At 45.5% G+C, this 24,401-nt stretch overlaps 1 protein-coding gene across 1 annotated transcript in view; it reads right to left on the bottom strand.

The window, feature by feature from the left end:
- Nucleotides 1-24,401, bottom strand: part of LOC147725081 (sodium/iodide cotransporter-like) — a 195,327-nt gene that overhangs the window by 114,644 nt on the left and 56,282 nt on the right. The window contains exons 7-9 of the mRNA XM_086967103.1: nucleotides 12,677-12,806; nucleotides 10,227-10,315; nucleotides 7,106-7,218 (exon numbers count right to left, since the gene is read on the bottom strand). Coding sequence (XP_086823229.1) covers nucleotides 7,106-7,218; nucleotides 10,227-10,315; nucleotides 12,677-12,806 — 332 coding nt within the window. The remainder of the gene's footprint in view (nucleotides 1-7,105; nucleotides 7,219-10,226; nucleotides 10,316-12,676; nucleotides 12,807-24,401) is intronic.

The following is a 24,401-nucleotide window of genomic DNA, read 5'->3' as shown; positions in this document are numbered from 1 at the left end:
AAGAAACATCGACTCTGATCTCAGAGATCGTGACGGACGATAGAAGGCGAGCCTCCTTTGAAGGTATTTAGCCCCCGAGGCATAGAGGGCCTTGTGTGCAAGAGTTAGGGCTTTGAAAACTATCTTCCGCTTCCGGATAGGCAGCCAATGAAGAGACTGCAACAAGCCAGAGACTCTGACTCGCCTGTGCAGGTCAAAAATGGCTCGCCCTGCCGCATTCTGGACCACCTACATCAGTTGCAGGAGATATTCCGGCAGGCCAAGATATAGGACGTTGGAGTAGTCCAATCTTAAACCAATTAAGGCCTGTACCGTAGTCCTCCTATGGTCCTCAGATAGTAAAGGAAAAAACTTCCGAAGCATACGGAGGAGACCAAAACAGGTGCCAGTGAGGCCAAGGATCTGAGATCTTAAAGTCAAACCTTTTTTCAATTTTGATCCCCAAATTCTTAGCCAACTGAGACAATCGCACCGGAGGAGACATGTCAGCGGGCCACCATATCTGCCAGTCTGGATCGGATTGACAAGAAGAGTACCTCTGATTTGTCTGAGTTGCACTTGAGGCTGTTCAGTTGGAGCCATTCGAAAACAGCCCCAAGGCACTCACGGATACTCTCTCCATCAAAATCCTCTCCTTTCCCACAGGTAAAGAGCAGCTGGGTGTCGTCGGCATAGGATACGATCTGGGCCCCGAAAGACTCAGCCAATGCCGCCAGAGGGGTCATAAAGATGTTAAAAAGAGTCGGGCTCAACACAGAGCCCTGCGGGACTCCGACTCCCAATGGCGGCATCTCAGCAGAGCTAAAGGAGGCCCAGACCGTTTGTCGGCGGCCAGCCAAAAATTATCTAAACCAGCTGAGCACCATCCCCCTCAGACCGATCTCATGAAGTCTGACGAGCAAACCCTCATGGGGGACGGTGTCAAAGGCCGCCGACAAGACAAGCATTATCAGCATGGCTCTGCCACCCGAATCCAGCGTCTCCTTGATGGCTTCGGACACCTCCAGCAGCGCCGTCTCAGTGCTAAGATTAGGGCAAAAGCCCGATTGAGTGGAATGAAGTAGGTCGTATGATTCCAAAAAATTAGAAAGCACAGTGTGCACGTGCTTCTCCATGATCTTGGCCAATGCAGGAAGGAGAGAAATAGGCCTATAATTGGCCAAAACTTCGGGATCTAAACCTGGCTTCTTAATGAGGGGAATGACCATAGCCTGTTTCCAGGCCGGTGGGACCACCCCCTGGCTCAAAGAGAGATTCAGGAGGGGATTCACCAACGGATTTACCACTTCCGCCATCTTCGCCAAAAATTTGGCCGGACATGGGTCGAGCGGCGAACCCGATTTAAGATTGGCCATGAGTGTCAATGACGAAGGAGCTGAAATAGGCAGAAAGTCTGTCAGGACTGACCCTAGGGGGACCGATGGAACTGGTCCGTCCTCAGAGCAAGGGGAGACAATAGCCGGCCTCAATGGAAAAGAGTCCTGAATCAGCTTAATCTTAGTAGTGAAAAAGCTGGCGAGATCCGACGCCCATGTCTCGGTAGGGGCGGTCTGGGTCGCATTCGACCGTGGGGCAATGAATTCCCTAACAATCGTGAAGATCTCTTTGTAGGAATTAGAGGCAGCCTCAATCCTCCTAGCAAAGTAACTCTTCTTCTCAAGGAGGATATCCCGATGATAGGCCTTGACCATGATTCTATAATCGAGTCTGGCTGCAGGATCATACTGAGCCTGCCAGGCCCTTTCAGCCACCTTGCACTGCCTGCGGGCAGCAAGCAGCACTTCAGTGAACCAGGGAGCAGAAACCCGTTTAGATAGCGAACGAGGAGCCCTTGAAGGGGCCAAATCATTCAGCCTGTCCACAAGCCAGGCCTGCAGAGACTCCAGGTCCCTATCTAAAACCCCCGTGAGAGGGCATGGGTGTTCGCACAAAGCCTGCGCCAACATTTCTGGGGTCACCTGATGGTATGCCCTCGACGCTAATCCTTTCTGTCTGAGGGCACTGCTCAGGGGTTTCTTATTCCCCAGTATGTAAAAATTGACCAACCGATGATCTGTCCAAAGGACCAGCAGAAGTGCCGTCACCTCTATGGGGGACTTAGATAAGACCTGATCCAAAGTATGGCCTTTATCATGCGTTGGTTCAAAAAGATAGGGAACCAGGCCCAGGAGGGCCGTAATATCGGACAGTTTAATCACATCTGGGTCCGAAGCCTCATCCATGTGAAAATTGAGATCTCCAGCCAAGATACAGTGGTCAGCTCTCACGACCAACGTTGACATGACAGACTGAAGCTCATCGAGAAAAGAACCACTGGACCAGGGGGTCTGTACACTAGCAGCCCTTTCACTGACTGATGCGGCGCCAATGATAAAGAGAAGGGAAGGGATTCAGACCCATTGATAGCCTCTGTGGGAATAATTGAACATACAACAGATTTCTTCAGTGGAAGTAGCCATGCCTGTATTTTGACTGGATGGGCTATGTCTAAACATGGGCATGATTTCTATGCTTATATAAGGGCAAGGTGAATTGTACCTATATAAGGGCATGAATAGGGAAAATTACACTAGGGTCCTAAAACGCTATACAACAAACCTGTTTAAACTCCTGAAGCAGCTCATTAATGAATATGAAAGAAAACACACAGGAAGTGATTTCACAGGAAGAGATTTCACAGGAAGAGATTTCATAGGGAGAGATTTCACAGGAAGAAATGTCACAGAAAGTGCCAGACGCAGTGGTGTCACAGGAAGTGGCATCTTGTGGAGAAGCCATGGATATTCAGTCTACTGTGGTGTGAATCCAGGACAGTGCTGTACTCCAAGGAAGTGTTAGTGTCATGACGGATCCCATTTTAGGGGGGCACGAACTGACCAGGCCAGGGGTGTAGAGGAGTGGGATTGCTAAGTTGGTGGCATGTGAGAGCTGGCAGGGTCATCTCATTGCCATATATCCACCACCTATCAATTTTTCTCTGTCATATTTGTGTTCCCCTGACACACTCATTTAATGTCCTCCTTACTTCCTTTCTGGAACTGTCCTCCCCACACTCACGCCTTTCTATCTCTACTTATAATCTGTCTTTATCTTCGTTCACGCTTCTTTCATTGTTCACTCTTCCTCAATCACTCTTTTATCTTCTTTAATACTTACTCTCTGCAGCTCTTCATGTATCGCTCCTTTCACCTACCAGAAGGTGTGGAATCATAATACCTCAACCAGAATATCATCTGACATAAATATTGTGTTCTAAATTTTATTTACTAACATTATCAATTCAATTCAATTCAATAATAACTTTATTTCGGCCAGTTCGACCATAAAAGCACAGATAAAATAGCACACATCTCATTTACATTAAAAATAAATATAAAAAGGTCAAATACGTACAATTAAAATTTTTTGGTAAAAGCATAGCCAGATCAGCATACAATATTATAGAATACAGTATAATCAATAATAGCAGCTAAATGGTCAGAGGTTCAATTATTATGAGTCACTGTAATAATAAAAAGTAGGATGTAGTAATGGCGATTGTAAAGTGCATTTGCCAAATATGCCAACAATTCTCCAGGTGAGGTTTACCAAATCAAAATTTTAGCTACTCTGTTATAAATGTTTGATTCTCAAAGGCATCGATCCAGTATGACGGCAAATATCCATTTAAAGTAACTATTATGGTCCATAACAATGATTCCAGATTGTTTCTTCATTTTTTTTTTACTATTATATATGGTTTTTTTTATTGATTTTAGGAATAATCTACGAGTGCACCACATAAAGAATAGAAAGCCTGCTACTGAATAAATTATGGGGAGGCTGGTGTAATTTTTCAATATGCTATGGTCCTCTGAACAGCACCTAGTTCTCAAGTTTCTACAAATCTGGACCAGTCACCGTTTTCTTGCTTTGAGATACCTGAAGGAGCAAGTTTGCGCCCGTAAAGTGACATGCTTGGATTCAACCCTCTCGAAATAATTCGTAATAAACTAATCAATATGTTTTGTTTATTAATAATGCACCACATGACATTTCTAGTATCTAGGGAAAAGTTCGCCTATGTGCTTTCACTAACCGTAACTCTATTGCATTAAATTGGCCGCTGCAACACAGGAACTTTACTGCGCATGCGTCTGTCATACTCATGTGACATGACCTACTATCTCTGCTCGGTGGGAAACTCTTGCTTCTGCACACTAGAACTAAGATGGCTACTCTATGTTATAAAGTGCTAACGCTTGCATTGCCGCTTTTACTAAATTGTTCTTTCTGTTTAATAATTAATGCCATAGTTAAAAAAAAATAAAGGAAATAGAGTAGAGATAAGTGGTACACAGTGCATTCATTTATTTTTTGTTCTAAAATTGTTTCTCTTCTATCTTTGCATGTGTCGTACTTTGGGCCTGACATGTACTTCTGAAACTCCATCTTTGGAGGAACTACGCCTGTGCAGAAAAGCTCAAATTCCTGGATAACTGACATTGAAACCGGCCAAGTCTTGACTTGCTAGAAGATGCGCCTGGGAAAGTGACCCTTCAACTCCACAAGAGAAAGCTGAATTGTACAACATTTAATACAATTTTATTGATAATGATACATTCACTGCCGGGTGGAATAAAAGTGCATGGGAAATGAAGTTATGGGAGGGAACGTTAATTTGAATATAGAGTACAAGTTACCTCACATTAATATGGTGTGATGACCTCTCCTCGCCTTTTTTGTCCAATCAAAATGGGGCATTCACACATTTTCAGCATTGGGGGGTGGTACACTGCCCTGGAAAATGGTATAACTAAGTTAGGCTATGCTAGCTAGATTGTCCGACTTGTCTGAGTAGCTGACCTGTCACTGACCCAACGCACTCAATAGGCGATCGAGAGCTGAGGTGCTGGTGGAGCACTCTGTGAGAAGATTCAATAACCCAATTGGGGTTCTGGGAAGGAGATTGATGACCCAATCGGGGTTCGACTGTTAGCTGCAGAGAGGGGTGTAACGCTGGCGTTGCACTTTAGCTGTGGGTGCCGGTCTTAGCCTGTGGTGGTCCTGTCCTGATCCAATTTGGTCTGTACCTGTCCTGATTCTGGTATGCACCTGCATTATCGGGGTTCTGTCTTTTATCACAGCCCGTGGCCAGGGTTGGTCTTCACACCATTCTAGTTAACTATAAATTTGTGTGGGTATGTCTTTGTACTGTTTTCCCTTTTCTACCCTTTCTATGTTTCAATGCTTAATGAAAGTCTCGTAATAATTTCACATCATCTTGCTTTATTCATATTCTTGCTAATTGACCAAGTTTCAATCAATTTAGTAAGGACTCTGACATTGAAGAATTTACTTAGATAAAGTGTTTAAACCTTTCCCCGAGTTTGTGGTTATTTTATGAAATGCAAATTACTTTCCAACAACTACCTCATTATTCTAGCACCTTAGATCCCTTAGGACTTTAGATACCAATGACAAGGATTGGTAAGTCAAGGTGTATAGGTGAAAGTCCTAAAATAAATAAACTCACTGAATAGAGCAAAGAAGCAAGGGTTACCTGGCTAATGTGTGAGAGTAGTGATTTTTAGTGTTGTATGGGCCCAGGTGAGTATGTTAAACTAGTCGGATGACCTGCGCACTCTATCATACTCATGCCAAAAAAAAAAGCACACGGTAGTCTGTTTCTATGGTACAATCACAAGCCGGACACAGCTGGGTTTGTGAGCCCGCCCATTTGTTTGTGAAGGAGCGGAGTGGCAGCACCCCATGTCTACTAACATTTTGTCCAATAACATTAATAGTGGTAAATCTACACCCAATGGGACGATACATGTGTGAACAACATTTGTTGCCTGATAGTTCTGTGAGTTTTTTTCCATCTATAATATTCTGACAGACTGCAGAGCCCGATGCTCTTGTCAGCTCCAATATCTGACGTGCTCCATGAGTACGTCTGGGCCCAGTGAGGAGGCAGAGTGGCACTAGGGGCCTTTTGCGGTCTGCCTTTTTCCGTAGCCAGCTAATGACTCAATGTGTGACTGTAGGTCCTTCTCCGCAGCCTCCTGAGAGGAGCCCTGAGGGGCGAGGAGTCATTTTTGCTGACAGACCACTGGCCACTTGTCTCTTGCAATGTAACTTCTTCCTTCTATCCAGTCTGTTTCTGTCTCTGTCCTCTCTTCTCCCTCTGATCTCTCCCCATCCTGTCTCCTTCCTTCCCCCTCTCTCTTTGCTTACACCCTCATGGTGCCTGTTGTAAGAAAGTGACAAAGGCATCAGCAGGGGCCCTGGGATTAAAAAAACGGTCTCTAATATCCCCAGCACACCTGGGTAATAGCCAATGAGGTAAAAAAAAACAGCCTGGTACCGCGTTTCCAGTCCACCTAAGGAGCCACAGTTTGATATCGGCCTTTACCGGGTGACCGTGTGAAGGTAACTGATATCAGCGACACACAGTGGCACCATGTGTTGGCAGGACTGCTTCCTCATTGACATACACATGTAGAGAGGGGGCATAGTCCTGGAGTCTCTGTGGCATCGTATGAACCCAAGAACTCTCCCCAGAGGTGATGCTTATTGGTGAGTATAGCGCACACTGTGCCATCTACTTTTTGGTAGACGCTAGAGAGCTGCCTTCCCTGGCTGTTGGCACAGTTACAATGACTGACAAAGCCCTTGGGTTGGCGAGCTTTGTGAAGTTAGATTTACCTAAGACAACAGCAGCACTTCCAGGGGCATCCTTACATGGATTCCTGATCAGAAGATGCCTGCAGTTACAGGTCTGGTAATCAGTGGTGCATTGTCCACGGTGCTGTGGTCACAGGCCCGGCTTGAGGTATAGAGTGCTGGGCTACACATTATGCTTCTCAGTTTTTCCCTTTCTCTCACTCTCTCTTGCGCTCTCTTTTATTGGTTGTCCATTTCCCTCGCTCTCTTTCTCACCATAATGTCTACCCTCTCTCTTCCCTTTCCCTCTCCTTTTCTCCTTCCCTCTTTCTTTCTCTACCTCTCTTTTGCTCACTCATTCTGTATCTCTCGCCCTCATCTCCTTCTCTCATGCTCTCCCCCACTCTCCCCTTAACTCCCCCCCACCCCCCAATCCCCTTCCTCAGAAGATACTCACAAAGGCCTTTGGAGATGAGGGTAAGTTTCTTCTGGCTCAGCGAGGGCCTGTTGGGTTTGATAAAGTCTTCCACGGTCACAGCCGCCATGGCATTGATGCTGGTAGAGGCGGTGCTGGGGAGAGGAAGAAGACACAGCGAGGGGGTAAGGGCCTTCTCTCTCCTCTTGGTGACATTTTATCGCGAGGTTTTGAAGTTTCAAGATGGCGAATCCCCAGGTGCACGGGGCTGGCGACACTTTCGTTCTTGTAAATTCAATGTATTGTAAAATGTAACAAAAAGTCTTGTATCTGACATCTTATGAACGAAAGAACCTAGCCCCAGCCATGGGTCCAGCTTCAGGCTGCTGAGGTAATAGAAATTTTCAGGTAGCTAATGTGTCCCCCACTCGCACCCTATCCATGCACCCATGTTCCTTGTATGTCATGTAACTTCCTTCCCGTGCATGCTAGAAAGACGCATATGCATTTGCGTCCAACGTTAGCATATCATTTATTCAGTTCTCCAAGAAAACCACGTTAATTAGGCTTCTAGGCCTATGGTGCCAACGTCTTTACATAGTGCACTTTTGAATCTCGCACACGTTTTCTCCATGTTTCCTGGCTCAGTCGAGCTAGGCCGTTAATCGAGGCTCCAAGTCTCTTCTGTCTCTGAAAGCTGTAGTTTAGGTATGCATCCCTGACCTCTGCCTTACTTCCTGCCCAGCGAAGCGGTGCCCGGCTCAGCCTGGCCTGCCTGCCAAAATAGTATTTTGCCTACAAGTTATCTGCTCAGCCTCCTCGAAAACACATTCCAGTCTAGTGAAATAGGTAAACATATTCCCGGCTGCAGAGCAAAGGGCCCGGCCTTCCTGTCCTCCTTGCAAGTGATTTACAGAACCCGTTACCATGGTAGGCCCATGGCCCCGCGCATTGCACCAAGACACGTATGCACGCACTAGCATTCAGTATTGAACAGCCTCTGTCCGAGAGACCTTTTACTTCAGACGACACATCCTCCAAACATGAGATACTAGATATGCTATAGGTACAGGTCGTTCTGACATCCCAGACATTAGTCTCCTCTACTAGTGCTAAAGTCAAAGTCCCAGTTCTCCCCAGTTACATGTCATGCTCAGTTGCGCGCGCATCTAGGCCAAAAGTTTCTGCTGATCCTGCAAACTTTCTCTAAGCATCCACCCACTTGTGACGCTTCTTGTGACGATTCTCTGACATGTCAAGTGCACGCCCACGTGTACGCTTTCTTACACGCATCCTGTTACGCACATGTGTTCTTATCTCTCTCTTTTCACTTGTTACGCCTACTGTATTCATTTCAATTATACTGTTTTACTATACATAATGTGTGATGTTAATAGAATATTGAATATCCCTTCCTGAACCTTAGTGGTGATGGAACATGATGTCCTGTTCCTCGAGGATCATAATTAAAGCCCGTATGACTCAGATACCACGGACTCTGCCTCTCATTTGATTGAGCTATCCTTATTGATATTTAATGTATGGAAAAATAGTCCGGTAATTTTATTTACCACACATTCTGGCGCCCGAATAGGGACCCCCCCTTCCCCACTCGCCGGCGATGTAACGCAAGACTTGACCCCTTCTACAGCCGGGACGGATCCAGTGCACACCTGCGGGTTTTCCTGCTATCTCCCTCAGGCCCACGGAGGAGACGGAGACTGCGGTCCGGCATCCAGACGAGGCGGTGAGGAATGCGGAGGATCCCGAACAGAGCCCCAAGTCGAGAGAGCAAGGTCCGAGGTATCCGGAGGCCCACCTGTTCCGAAGCGCATGCGTAGGAGAAATCGTAGCCCGACGCAGTCCAGTCCAGTCCAGTTTCCGAGGCCTTCCGTTTCTGCTTCCTGGTGAGTACCGTTGTTGGGAACGCATCTAGACGCATAAGACCAGGAGGTGGATATCTGGCTGAAGAAACAGACCAAATACTACAAAAAGGGGCTGAGGTCCCTAGAAGCAACTCTTTTGTTGAGGCGCCTGATATATTTTTTATGCTGGATGCTTCATATGTATTTTGTTCAAAGATCTGTATTAAAATAAATGAACCTGAAAAAATGACATGACATAAACTGTACATGCGGATGCGCAAAATGTAATATATGGGGGCAGGGTGGGGGGCGGGGGGGCATCATGACCTACTCAAGGCTTCACCTTTTGTGAGTCATACCCCTCCATATACACCACAAGGGTAATAAATATCATATTACACTCCATATTATCTGCCCTCCTAATCACATGCATCCGAATGACTGCTCCCTTAGAACCTCTTCCCTCCTATGCTCGTCTCCCACTGTTCTTCATGCATTTCTTTACTCCTTTCCTTAAATCTGGGGGTATGTTCTCTGGTCGTTTGAGCCAGTACCTCATTTTCTCACACCAAAACAGCGTTCTCTCGACCAATCATCGTCATTGATGTGTGGGCTTAATTCTCTTATTCCATTTTTTCTAAACATCTCGAGTGTGTTGTTCACCCTGTATGATCCTCCTATTTCCAAAGCTGCTCGCTTCGCAGTCACCGACGCTCTAACTTCTTCTAGACACAGTAAACTCTGATTCCACTCCTTGCCCTTTCGGCCACTTTTGGCATTGTTGACCACTGTGTCCTGATCTCTTCTCTCTCCACAGGAGTCTCTGGAATTGCCCTTCATTGGGTCTCTTCTTATCTCCATGAATGATTCTAAGCCACATCCTTCAGCTCAGCCCAAACTCCCAAGGTAACATCCTGCAACTGTGTTGAGATACAATGCCCCAAGGCATTCTATAGTCCTGATTTCTGGGCGCCAAACTTGAAAGTAGGCTACCTAATAGGCTACAGAAGGCTCATCAGAGTCTAAACCGAGGATTAAACACAGAGGAAGAGTCATCCCTACCTTGTACTCCTGTCAAGCTCCTTTGCTAGCATCTGGCAGTGGCATCTGGGACCAGTGCAGAGGCAGAGTGGCGCTCGGGTGTTTTTACGGTGCACTGGCCCCTGCCAGGTGGCCATGGTTTTTAAGTTCATTTTTGTCACCCACACTTAGTACAAAGTCACATCACAATGAGAAATGCTATGAGCCATCCGGAAGGTCAGAAAGTTCTGTGATTTGGAAGTAAATGAACAACATACCTTAGGGTGGCGCTGTAGGAGCAGGCCAGAAACAACCCAGGAACGCCAGGGTACTGCTCGAAGATCTCCAGGACCAGGAAAGGCATGTACTGGAAAGGACAAAACAAAAATAAAAGGGTGAGTATAAGCAAGTTATCTTCGTGCAAGCTCATACGCTGAGTGGAGTGGTGTGGCTCACTGGTTAGAGGCGGCAGTCCCGGAAGCAGAAGTCGGCCCGGGACCAGGGTTCGATTCCTGACGCGGCAGGGTCGTGAACCAGGGTCAGCGGACTCGATAATTCTCACCTCAGTGCCTACTCTAACCAGGGGTCCCACTCGGCAACTCTGGGCATTAGCTTGCCTAATCTCCACAACGGCCCCCCACAGACGCCGGGGATGCCTGGCTCCACCTTGGGGGTTCCCAGCAGGGACCATCCCACAGGGAAAGCCAGGACGGGTTCCCCAGCGGCATACAGCGCCAGGACGCTGGCTGGCAACAGTGCGCTTTACAAGTATACATTACATTATATCGGATAATATATGGTAGATTTGCGCTCTTAAAAGGTGCTTCAGTTATATTAGAAAGTGAGGGAACTTAGACGCAAGGATGACTATGTTTAGTAGAGACGAAATGCCAGAGTTAGAACTTGGGCCTGTTGGACATATTTGCAGCCAATCTCGGTATCACAGCAGGCCTATGTTACAAATTGCAGACGGTTCAAAACGCCGCCGCCCGGCTGGTGGAGAGAATTCCTGCTAGACATCATATCTCCCCTCACCTCCGTAAACTCCACTGGCTACCCATTGCGAAAAGATGCGTCTTTAAAGCAATGACGTTGGCTTTCTGTGCATCTAAAGGCAATGGCTCGGCCCATCTTAAAAATACTCTTCGCCCTTATGTTAAATCTAGGGCACTACGCTCCAACTCCTTATTTTTCCTAGAAACTCCCCGATTTAAGCGTTCCCGTGCTGGTGGAAAAACCTTTGAGGTTTGTGCCTCCAAGCACTGGAATAAGCTTCCGTTAGCTCTTCGCACTTGCCAGACAGAACCAGCATTTCGTAAATCCCTTAAAACCCTTCTTTTTTCTTCCTAGTTTGGTACCTCTGACCTGTCCCTCTAGTTCTCAGAGTCTCCCAGCGCCGGGATGCCCCGTTGGGGCCGCTGCGCGCTTTACAAAACACACTAATAATAATCACAGGACAACTAGACCAGATAGTTGCTGGTGCACACATTAAGAGCAGAAGTGAAAGAAAGCAGGGCTCTGGGTGTGGTGATGCATAAGAAAATGAATGCAGAGCTTTCAGGTTCTGCTAAGGAAATCAAACTCTTGTAGACAAATGAGGATACTTATAGGGCAAGTCATTCAGCAGTGAGAAGCAGAAAAAGCAATAGTGTGAGGTATAACTTTTCAAAACAAAATTTCAAATGGAATCTCTCGGATTTGCTACAGGACAGTAGTGGCAGAAAGTTCCAAAAGTAATCACCTGTTATCCCTGATGCCACTTTTTAGTGCAAAATATGTCCTCAAGGATGCATTTCACACAAAAAACATAATCATGTTTAACGTGAACAGATGCGCTCATGTTCGGTTTGGTTACGAAGCCCGTGGGATTATTTTTCCCTCCCTTTCCAGAGGCAGCATACTCTTTCTCCATAAACAGTTCCACTGGAATTATACAATCCTGCTGCAGTGCCATTTTCTGCATAATTAAGGATTTCCCGCACTTACCACTTTTGCTATTTTCTGCTGCTTAATTTGCAAATTTTAACAAAAAAAAATGATTTCTAGATCAAACTGATCAAAAGTTCCCGAAAATGTTACAAGACGTGTTGCCACGCAGAGGCATGCATTTGCAAAGTTCAACATTACACCTTTCAGTTGCGGAATGCTGTATTTAGGTGTTAAACTGGTACGAGTGAGCTGAAGCCTTTGCCCACTCAGCATAAATGTGTAAAATGACAAAATAGTGAAGTAATGCTACCACATTCTGCTGCATACTTTGCTTTTTCTTGCTGCATAATTTAGTCAATGCTGCTGCATAATTTGGTCCCCCCGTGTTGCCTAATTTCTGTGACCCTTCTATAAATAAAGATAGACTGGCCTGACAAAGTGGCCCTAACCCCTAGGAAGGGTGTTATTTAGGATGTTACTTATACACCAAAAACCTTTCTGTTCCCATAAGGCATAAGATATACATATTAAAGTTCTCCAGGATGAGTAACCTTCACACCAACAGCGAACAGCTCACGTTGCACATCTGCCCAGTTGTTTGATCAGGGGCCAACGTTCATGCACTATAAGTTCCTCAGTTTCCGCTTCCGTTCCCCTGTCATGTCAGTAGTTTGCAAGTGATGTTCGCCTCTCTTCACCTCAATGGGCCCTATTTTGTGTTGACTCGTTGCTGTTTCACCTGGGTGCCCACATATCCTGGACAGTGTCCACGAACGTGAGTTCCCACATACTTAGGTACCTGGTCTGGTGCAGAGACATATCCAGCGAGCAGCGGATCGCAGTTCCTGTACAGCGCAAACATCACAAGACCACAGACGACGGCGCTGCCGATGATGTAGTACAGGGCTGACTGGTTGAGCAAGATGGCTCTGCAAAAACACAAGGCAAAACACAATCACAATTTGAAGCTCGCAGCAGTTTCCACTGACTGCCCAAGTAGGCATGCTTGGAGCGAGCATGAAAGCCATGGAAGTGAGGGGGGCAGAGCTCATCTAGGAAGAGCACTCTTGGAACCCACTCCAGCCTCCCAGCTCATGCCTGGGGCAGCTTAAAAAATCTGGCCTCTTGCAATTGCTTGGATTGAAAAACCTCTCAATCACTAGGATTCACATTTCATAATATATTTGTGGATTTCATAGACTAAGTGCATTTTTTAAATTTTATTTTATACCATTTCATCTGTCCTATGTAGCAATGCATACAACACATACCTGGAGAGCTGTACATTTAGACTTACTCCAGTATTGGAGCGTTCTTAGATTCACATGCCTGAATCATTCCCCATCGTCGAGACGGGAGTCTCCGGTATATAAAAAAGCAATGCTTAGTTGTATCGCAAACTGAAAAGAGGCCTAGGACCATGAGGTACCGGGTTTTTGTGGACCCGGTGGTGCCTGGGAGAACACCCAAAGACCTCGAGTCCTTCCTGTTTCAGACTACAGAAACACAGTCTTCTAGGTGAAGTCAAAGATCGTATTTATTGGCGGCAACCAGTAACAGGTATCCTAGAAGTACAACAGCATGTATGTTCTCAGGAGACTGCTCAAATTTACAAAGCAGTCTTCTCTTTTTATACAAAATAATAAGCTTCAGGCAAACATTCCTTATTTTACAGATGACCATACACATATTTTTACTACAAAGAAAAAGCAGAGTCATGATGACAAGCCCACATTTCAGTTTGTCCAGTCCATGATAGATTTTCCCGGCAAGGCCCAGAACTTTCATCAGATATCGACGGACCCCTAATGAAAACGGGCACCTCCTCCTTGTAAAACAGGTCATAAAGAGGAAACAGGGACAAGTGTGTGTGAGATTAGTCATAGCTTGTGTGCGCTGAACGGTTTATGACAACGGTTTATGACATGTTGTGTGTGCCTTGATACTAATCTCGTTCGGCCACTGGGAAAGGAACTGCCCGAACAGGTTTGGCTTGAGGCAGTGGAGTCAGCTCGCCCAGGTCACAGAGGAGTCAGCAAAGGTGTACGTGTCCTTCAGATCGAATTCAGCCTTAGTTATTTGGCTATGTGAGGGCAATCACAAAATGGCTGCCACTCACAAAATGGAACCCGAGGGTTCAAGACGAAAACTTCGATTTCAGGGTGATTTCGTCACTCGAACATGACGAAAATGTTTAGGTATAGTATTTAAGTCATTACCGGTCTGCTAGTACCAAAATCGTCATGATACAATGATATTTATTGCACCCGAGCAGCGGCAGGTAGACGTAGGTGAACCGCCTTACTTCGCTACTCTCAACTAATATGTTGCTACCAGTGAAGCCCCTACCTCCTGCTTGATGCAACCCGACTAGAGTACTTCTCCAGTTTGTTATTGGCACCCTACATTTTAGGTGTGTCTGCCCAGAAGTAGATTTTGCTTCTGGATGACCAAGGATTTAGGACAGGGTGCGTCTTTTTGAGGGGGCGCACACCTCCCATTTCCTTGTTTTGGTCCTGAAGAATACCGGGGATTGCCCCATATGGTAGAAACATGTTGACCAACACATAGCTGAGATACGTAGGCCGTAACTCTCCTACTACTATCTCACCAATATTTTTATCATTGTCCAGTTACTTTTTTATTAAAATCTATACAAAAGCATTAACCAGGACAATTTTAACACTCACACTTTTTTTGTTTACATCCCACACTTCACTACCTGCTCCACTGTAACTCAGGTGTTGAAGCACACCCAAGTGACGCTAGGCCACTTGGGTGGGCCCCGATGATGAAGCAAGTCACCACTAGGTGGTGAGTGAGGGGTTTACTAACAAAGGAAAAGTGCTTCCTCATTTGGATAAAGCCTTCATCCCCTTCATCGGGTTATACTCCTTCAATTGTTCTTTCTAAATCCTTGACCAGGGAATCAGGAGTATTCCCCGTCCAGTAACTACGGACGCAACTCCTTACTCTCTTTGTGTTCCTAACAATGATATTTATGACACGAGTGCAGAGCTTCGGTACCACAGAATAGCAGAGTTCAGAATTTTCAGTACCACAGCCCCTCCTTTTGCCCTTACATAGGCAATAACCCATACTCATGCTAATCTGAGTACAGGTCTGTATTCATGAAGTCATTGAGATGTTGCTGTATCATCATCCTATTACTTAGTTCGTCTCTTGATACAGGTTTCCTTACACATGATGTAGCAGAGAGGCCACATATTGCAGGAGCACACTGTACACACAGACAGAACAGGAAATGGATGGCTTAGATCATCCCAATGACTATCAGAATCTTCCATCCCCAGGCAGATATCAGTTTCCAGAACCACCCTATCAAGGACCAGTCTCCTTCATCCACGTGAATGGACTCAGAGATCCTATGCAGTTTGGAGATGGCCTGGTATACTGTCGGAGCGTTATCGGGGCTGAAAATACAGCAACTCGATTGGATCACTTTACATACCCCACCACGGTCTGCAAGTATGACATCTAACGCGACCCTGTTCTGAAGAGTCATAAGGCGATCCGACTGGAGCTCAGCAGTCAAATTACTAAGGGCACCGGCAGTTTTAACTACAGTGGAATCAACCACCCTTGTCAATTGCCTTATGTTCCTGCTGTTCACCATAGGCCCCCAAAACGGCAGAAAACCCTTTGCAAAATCTCTGAATTCTTGTCCTGCAGTGTCTTCTTTACTGATGACACCTCTAACTATCCTTGTCCTATGGTAATCTGCCTCGGCCGTGTAGGTGGGAGGCAACAGGAACGAGACAAAACATGTGCCCGAGAAGTCAGGGGGCAACCATGTATAGGCTCTATCATGGCAGATGAAATAAGTACCCTTAGCTGCTAAGAACGAAGGGGAATTTCAAGATGCAAACACATATGTTTCCATGCAAACGCTCTTCCCCAACTGAGCTCTGGGATTTTTGCCATTACCTTGCAAACATAGATGACCCTGATGGGGTACAATCCAAATAGTGGAGGATCTCTTCGCTCACTGGTTCTCACTCAAAGCAACTCCATATTTCGTCATATTCCATTTAACATAAGCTTGCAACTCATCTTTAGGAATTGTTCTGTGCGAGTCAATTGTTCTGCTCATATTTGCAATTCCTACTACTAATGCTTTGTTACTTGAGTTACTTTTCGTGGAATGTGGGGAATATGGTTCGATGGCGAATATGAACATTGTTTGGAACGCCCATAATGAACCATTGTAGCTAAATGGTAAGACCAGGTATGGGATACCCTTGTCTGTCGTATGCGGCATAAGACCAAACACCCAACAGTTAGTTGTGTTTACTACTAATTGGTGTTGGTGTAAGAGCTGAATGAAAGAGTTATTAATAAACTCTAATCTTCTTGAGGACTCATGTTCAGGCAGGGGGTGAAAAGAGTGCGAGGAAACAGTAGGAGGAGGTATGGGCTGAGTAGTGGGTGCAAATGAAACTTGAAAAGTGTATAAAACATATCCTATCAAAAATATCATGACACCAAGCAACATAAAGATACAACATATTAACGATCTCTTCTTTGACATTGATATACACATTTTATCTTTAAAGTTCATTCGTTTGGCAGGTCTCTCCATCTCAGAAAACTCCATACTCTCTAATTTGCTGCCCGCGGTGGTAGGGTGTTTCTGCTGAAGAGTGCTTCTGTTAGTCCAGGGCAACTCCCTTAGACCAACCAGAACTGTCGACCTAACCGTCTTCAGCTGCACTCCAAAGACTTTGGCAACCGCGACCCTAGCAGCAGAACCGGATGGCGGTTCGAAAAAACAAAAATGAGCAAGTTTCTTGGATGAGAGAGCTGCACAATAAAAAGTAAAAAGAAAATATTTTATTTGTCCATAGTCATAGTTCTTGGCCTTAAATTGTAACGGTTTCTGCCAGGTGCTGTCTGGTCTTGGAATAAGAGTTCAGGCTCTGTAGTGTTCAATCGAATTGACGGAGGCACAGCTTCTTGCAAAATGTTGTCGCTCTCCTTTTCAGAAGTTGTTCCTTTTATACGTGCATCGCTAAAAGGTAGGAAACGAGGCACGGTCTCAGCTTCAGAGTCAGCGATCCCCTCCTGGACCCACCGGTCGTACGGAAGAGGCAGTGGGACCCTCTTACAATGATTGCCGTGGACCCAATGTTTCTTTCCATCTACTCGAACGGCTGATCTTGTCGAGAGAAGAACTAGATGAGGACCGGTCCACCGGGGCTGGTCATTCTTTGTTCGCTGGAAATTCTTAACCAGTACGTAGGATCCAGGATCGATAGGATGCCCTGGAGCTTCAGAGGCCTGAGGTAGAGTGTTGTGGACCTGTTGGTGTAAAGCACGCAATTTAGCCGTCAATTCATACAGATAATCAAGCAGTACAGGGTATTCAATCTCGCTAAACCTAGTTGGCCTTGGCACTCCCCATATGTTGGCCGGGCGACCGAACACTATTTCATAAGGACTAAGTCCCACTCTTGAGTAAACAGTCATTCTCGTTGATAGGAGTGCCAAGGGCAGGGCGTCAGGCCATTTAAGACCTGTGCTCGCTTGAATCTTGGCCAGTTTCAGTTTTAGCGTGCCATTATAGCACTCTACTAGTCCAGCTGATTGGGGGTGATTTGCAGCGTGGAATTTTTGCTGTATGCCTAGCCCTTCACACACTTTCTTCATCACTCGACCCACAAATTCACTCCCATTATCACTCCAAACCATTCTCGGCATTCCAAATCTGGGGAAAAATTCTCTGACAAGGGCTTTAGCTGTGGATAAGGCAGTATTATCCTTTAAAGGATATGCTTCTACCCATCTTGAAAAGGCACAAACAACAACGAGTACGTATTTCAAATTGTTGCGCCTTTCCATATGGATGAAATCTAGCTGCAAAACCTCAAACGGATACGTTGGAGGCGCAAAATGACCAGCTGGAGTTGGGGTTCCCCTACCAGGATTGTATTTCAGGCACACCATACAATTCTTGACCACATTCTCTGCACACTTAGGGATTCCAGCATTTTGCCATACTGGAGCTAACAACTTACAGATCCCTTTCACGCTGATATGAGCCATTCCATGAGCCATTGTCACCACTGCAAGCACATACGCATCGGGTAACAACCATCACTGATGCTCTGACAATTCAATCCAACAACCATTCGCATCGAATTTACCCTTACTTTCTCTCCATTCATTCAACTCTTTTTCTGTGGCTTCAGCTTGAATGGACTTCACACTCTCAATCGTATCTTCACACATATCAACATCACCAATCCATTTCGCAGGGCCTGCAACATACATTCGACTCATTACATTCCTAGCAGTTTCTTTCGCAACTTCATCCGCAAACGCATTTCCACAACCAACATCATCCTTAACCTTTTTGTGCGCACTGCATTTCACAATTGCAACCTGTAACGGCAAGGTCAGTGACTCGAGAAGCTTATTCACCAACTGACCATGCTGGATCTTAGCACCATGCGAAGTCAGGAACCCACGTTCTTTCCACAATCGTCCAAAACTGTGGGCCACACCAAATGCATACTGGCTGTCCGTGTACACGTTCACTCGTTTTCCTTTTGCCAACACACACGCTCTTGTAAGTGCAATCAACTCTGCTGCTTGCGCTGAATTGTGGGGTATACGTGCAGCTTCAACAACAGTATGCAAAGTCGTCACAGCATATGCTGCAGTCGTATCACCATTCGGCAACTTGAAACACGAACCATCAACCCACAAAGTACCATCACATTCTGGAAGAGGAGTGTCTCTAAGATCTATCCTCCCTTTCGTCTCTTCCTCTGTTCTCAGAAAACAGTCATGCTGATCTTCACTATCATCGTCTGTCTCAGCTAAAATCGGCAACAATGTGGCTGGGTTTAGTGTATTGCACCTCTTTATGTGCACATGACTTGCCAACAGTGTCAGCTCATACCCTGACAATCGAGCACTAGTTAAGTGCTGTGTCTTTGTTCTGTTTAACAGAATGTCCACTGCATGCGGGACCATCACAATTAACATGTTATTCATTACTAACCCAGCAGACTGTCGAATAGAGACAGCTGCTGCCGCAGTGGCTCTCAAGCAACTTGGCAACGCCTTAGCTACCGATCTAAAGTCGCCGAAAAATACGCGCATGGACGCTGTTTGTCCCCAAAAGACTGTGTCAGAACTGACAATGCGCAACCTTCTTTCTCATGGACATATAATGTAACAGGCTTACTGTAGTCGGGGGTACACAACACAGGAGCCGAACACAATGCATCACGCAATTCGGAAAAACTTTTCTGACGCTCTTCAGACCACGGAATGGGATTTGGTGTATCTTTACAAGTTAATGCCACCAAAGGTTTGGCCAGCAAGGAAAAACTTGGTATCCATTGTCTGCAATATGATGTAATGCCCAAGAAAGCACGCACTTCTCTCTGTGTCCTTGGGACACTCAATTTTGCAATTGCCTGAATTCTTTCTGGGGTCAGTTTCCTTCCCTCCTTCGATAAGAGGTGACCTAAGTAGATCACTTCTTGTCGACAATATTGCAATTTTGAAAGAGAGACTTTGTGGCGCTGATCACACAAATGACGCAACAACGACAATGTAGCTTATTTACAAATATCCTCAGTATCTGCAGCTATTAGCAAATCATCGACGTATTGAATAAGGGTAGCGCCGTCAGGTAAAACAATCGTGTCAAGCTGTGTTTTTAAAGCCTGACTGTATATTGATGGACTTTCACAGTAGCCCTGAGGAGCGCGTTTGAAGCGGAAACTTCGGCCTCCTGAACTGAAGCCAAAAATATCCCTGCTCTCCTCAGCAATCAGGATGCTGAAGAAAGCATTCTTCAAGTCAATCACTGAGAACCAAGTGGCTGTAGCTGGAATTATAGTCAATAGGGCAGTGATATCAGGGACAACGGGAAACTGTGGCACAACTATTTTATTGACCTCCCTAAGATCAATCACAAATCTGTAAACAGGTGGCTGGGAAGGATCAGTACGTTTCAAAACCGGCAGAACAGGACTATTACAAACGTTGCCCCTTGTCTCTTCAATTACATCTTTCTCAATCAAATCATAAATAATCGCTAACAATGCCTTTTCACCTTCACTAGAGATCTTGTATTGGGGAATGCGCTGCATTCTAACATTGGCTTTCAGTGTTACAACATATGGCGCTATTTCCAAGAGACCCACATCATTAGGTCCAGTAGCCCAAAGAATATCCGGAAGAGAAGACAATTCTGTCGGAAGTTTATCTTTCGACAAATACATTGGAGAAACCATTTTCTTACCCAGTGTAAGTTGTACTCCCAAAGGAGAACAGTACAAAGTCGCATACAATCTTTTCAACAGATCTAATCCCAACAAGTTTTCACCACAACCGGTTGTAAGAATAAGGGGTGCTTCGAATTCACAAGGTCCAACAGAAAGGGACATAGGACTAGAAATCGGGTTCCTAACCGGGGCGCCAGAAAAACCTACTGAAACATTCATTTTGCCAGACAAAGGTGCGCCAGGGAGTTCTGAGTGCATAATAGAACTCTTTGTAGCACCAGTATCCAACAGAAAAGGCTCTGACACACCTGATGTAATCACCTCGACATAAGGCCCACTCTGATCTTCTGGAAATGAAACAACTCCCTCTCTTTTTCCATGGCTGTCCTAGCAATCATCACCTTCCATATTCTCATTTTCTGAATAGTAGTCATCAGCATAGTACTGAGCTTGCCTAGCAAACGCGTTGTTCTGCTGGTCGAAACTATTCATGGAATTCTGAGGCGGGAAGGAACAAGCGTTCTGGGGGATATTTCCCAGTCCCCTACCTCTAGGAGCTTGTTGAACACCTCGACCTCTTGCACCAGAAGCACCATTCGTACGCTGTAACAAAACCGGACAACTACTCTTGAAATTACCCTCTTCTTTACAATACGCACACTGACTGGGACCATACGGTAAACGTTGCTGAGAAGACTAGTTTCTTTGCGAGTTCCTCGAATATTGCTGAGGTTGCTGATAGTCGCGCTGACTATTATTACGAGGTGGATAAGCTTGCTGTAGAAGGACTTTAGTTTTCAATTCCTTAGTCTTTTTATCCGCTTTCTCTAACTCATCTTTACGCCTATTCTCATAGTACTGGGCCGTGGCTAAAATCTGTGCTGACCTGGAAACAGCCCAAGCACTCTCAGAATCCTTCAACTTATTACATAATTCAGGAAGCAAATTATGTACGAATTTGTCAACAAACAATCTTTGGCCACCCTCCGTAGACATATCCTGACCACTATGATCTACAAAAGTCTCCTCGAACCTCGTGAAGACTTCAGACACAGTCTCATCTTTCTTTTGTTTGCATGCAGACAACTTGTCCCAATTAACACGCAATTCGGGCATTAAAGTCTTCACATTCATAATAATCCTACTAGGAAGTTCTGCTACTAAGGGCTCGGGTTTAGCACCACCAACTTGTCTAGCATCAGCAGAGGCAATATTTACCCATGTGTCGCCTAACTCTTGATCATGATCCGCATGACGAATCTTTCCCCATAAAGGCTGTGGAACAACATTTCCAAACAACATGTCTACATTGGCTAAATTCATGATACAGGAGCCTGCAGTCTTTGATAATTCTTTGTAATATCCTGCAGGATTTTTACGGGGATCAGGCAATGTCTGCTTAAGAGCCAAAACTTTAGCTAGCTTCCATGGGACATGTACCCACACACGCTGAAAATGTGGCAGAATGGCTGAAACAGCATTTGCGTCCCCTTCCCTCCAAACTGGGGGGACCTCTCTCATGGGATATTGTCTTGCCTTCTTCTTAACCTCAGAGTCAAACAACGACTGAGAAACAGTCTCACTCCTAAACAACAACAATGTCGCAACTGCTTTTTCAACATCAGAACCCACATTTGTGCCCTTTGCAAACTCGAACCGCACACGATAAAACTCAGACATATTGCGTTCCGAATTTTCTTCCTCCAATTCCTCGCAAAGGAAAACACACATTTTCTCAAAGACGTATCTCTGCTTTGATGCTTCCTGCTGATAGAAGACATCCATAATAGATTCTAAATCATATCGTATCGGGTCTGTAACCCATTTATCTGCCAAACGATCCAATACCTCTTTCTCTCTAGAGTCAGGCAATTGACTGCGTGACTGTCTATGCTCTGTAGCAGGGGGCATACCCAATTGTCCCAACCAAGGAGAAAAGAAACCGGAAAAGGCAGCAGTCATTCGCTGTCTGGTAGAAGGAGAAGAAGAAAGAATAAGGGAAGAATCCAAAGTCGGAGCAGGAGGAGCATTAGGAACAGACGTAGAAGTAGCAGGCAAAGGCAAAGTTGGCGGCCCCTGAGGAGGCTGCGCCAAAGGAACGGTAACCAACGGAAGAGGAGCTGGTTATGGAGGAATCACAGGAGGCATAACAATCGGAGGTTGTACAGCCACAACCGGTGGCAGTGGTGCTGTAGCATTCTGTGCATAAGGGGGTGGTGAACTCAGGAGATGTGACATTAACGGATCTTTCTCAAGATCATTCCTTGCTTCCTGTTCTTTAGTTGGCAAGGCTGGGTACCACCTATCTGCCGCTAACTTCTTTACTCATTTCATCTGTTCACTTTCTTGTTCTTCTTCATTATCCCTAAATGCAACAGCAGCTTGTACCATTGACATACCTCGTTCTCGTTTATTTTTCTTCGCTAATTTCATTTCTCTCTGTTTGGCTTATTTGCGCCATAGGCGAAAAGAGTCAAACATCGCCGGCCGGGCTTTCTTCTTAAAAAGTTTAACCTCTAAATTATCCAAAATTTCTGTGTCAAAGCTACCATATTGGGCCCATTTTAAAACACCATCCTTTCTGGTGTATCGGATCCATACTTCGTTATATGTGATAGGGCCTACGTCATGCTTCACATAGATCTCATATGTTGGGGTTCCAATCGGAGGAACCGGACCCGAGTCTTCCAATCGGGAGTCCCTACTACAACCAAGACAAAACAAATTCCCAAGTCTGCTAAGACCAGGCATCTTCGCTCTCTAGTCTAGCTTCAAACTTCAAAAGATTATCGAATATGATAGTCTCGTGAATACACGCGTCCTTCGGCTTTGGCTCTTGCAAGTTCCAAATCAAAGCGATCCCAAAGGGATACCAAACTAAGAACCAAACTAAGGACTGGGAGACGCTCCACTTATACTTAACTGAGGTATCAATGACATCACCAGAAGACTCGTCTATCGTTTCGCTCTACCAATCATCAAGGGTGCAAAACAGGGCGATAGTCAGGGCAGCAGTCCTTTATAGCCGTCGGGACGCAAGGAACCTCGCAGCAAAGACCTTCGGACCACGTCGACATACAGGGGTCGCTGAAGTGGTTGGCCGTCCTCCGGAATTTTCACACGAAGCTCCTCACGAACCTCTGGCTTGGACCGGTACCGCTGATACTGCCCCACATTGGGCGCCAACGGAGGTACCGGGTTTTTGTGGACCCGGTGGTGCCAGGGAGAACACCCAAAGACCTCGAGTTCTTCCTGTTTCAGACTACAGAAACACAGAGTCTTCTAGGTGAAGTCAAAGATCGTATTTATTGGCTGCAACCAGTAACAGGTATCCTAGAAGTACAACAGCATGTATGTTCTCAGGAGACTGCTCGAATTTACGAAGCCAGTCTTCTCTTTTTATACAAAATAATAAGCTTCAGGCAAACATTCCTTATTTTACAGTTGACCATACACATATTTTTACTACAAAGAAAAAGCAGAGTCATGATGACAAGCCCACATTTCAGTTTGTCCAGTCCATGATAGATTACCCGGCAAGGCCCAGAACTTTCATCAGATATCGACGGACCCCTAATAAAAACGGGCACCTCCTCCTTGTAAAACAGGTCATAAAGAAGAAACAGGGACAGGTGTGTGTGAGATTAGTCATAGCTTGTGTGCGATGAATGGTTTATGACATGTTGTGCCTTGATACTAATCACGTTCGGCCACTGGGAAAGGAACTGGCCAAACAGGTTTGGCTTCAGGCAGTGGAGTCAGCTCGCCCAGGTCACAGAGGAGTCAGCAAAGGTGTACGTGTCCTTCAGATCGAATTCGGCCTTAGTTATTTGGCTATGTGAGGGAAATCACAAAATGGCTACCGCTCACAAAATGGCACCCGAGGGTTCAAGACGAAAACTTCGATTTCAGGGTGATTTCTTCACTCGAACATTACGAAAATGTTTAGGTATAGTATTTAAGACATTAGCGGTCTGCTAGTACTAAAATCGTCATGATACGATGATATTTATGACACGAGTGCAGAGCTTCGGTACCACAGAATAGCAGAGTCCAGAATTTTCAGTACCACAACCATTTCCCTTTTGCAACCCAAAACTTTTGTTATGTAAAAGAGACCAAACTTGTCTCTGAACCAATCAGAGCTCCTTACGCTCTAGAACACTCCTGAGAGAACCTTTTGCCCCTCATATTTTCGACCGCACGTTGTGCTAGGGAGTCTCCTTTGAGCTCTGCTCAAACTCTACTATTTTCAAC

Source organism: Lissotriton vulgaris, chromosome 4_1, assembly GCF_964263255.1.
Source record: "Lissotriton vulgaris chromosome 4_1, aLisVul1.2, whole genome shotgun sequence".
NCBI classification, from domain to species: Eukaryota; Metazoa; Chordata; class Amphibia; order Caudata; family Salamandridae; genus Lissotriton; species Lissotriton vulgaris.
The sequence above is the reverse complement of the archived record's forward strand: the minus strand, read 5'-3'. Positions and strand labels throughout refer to the sequence as shown.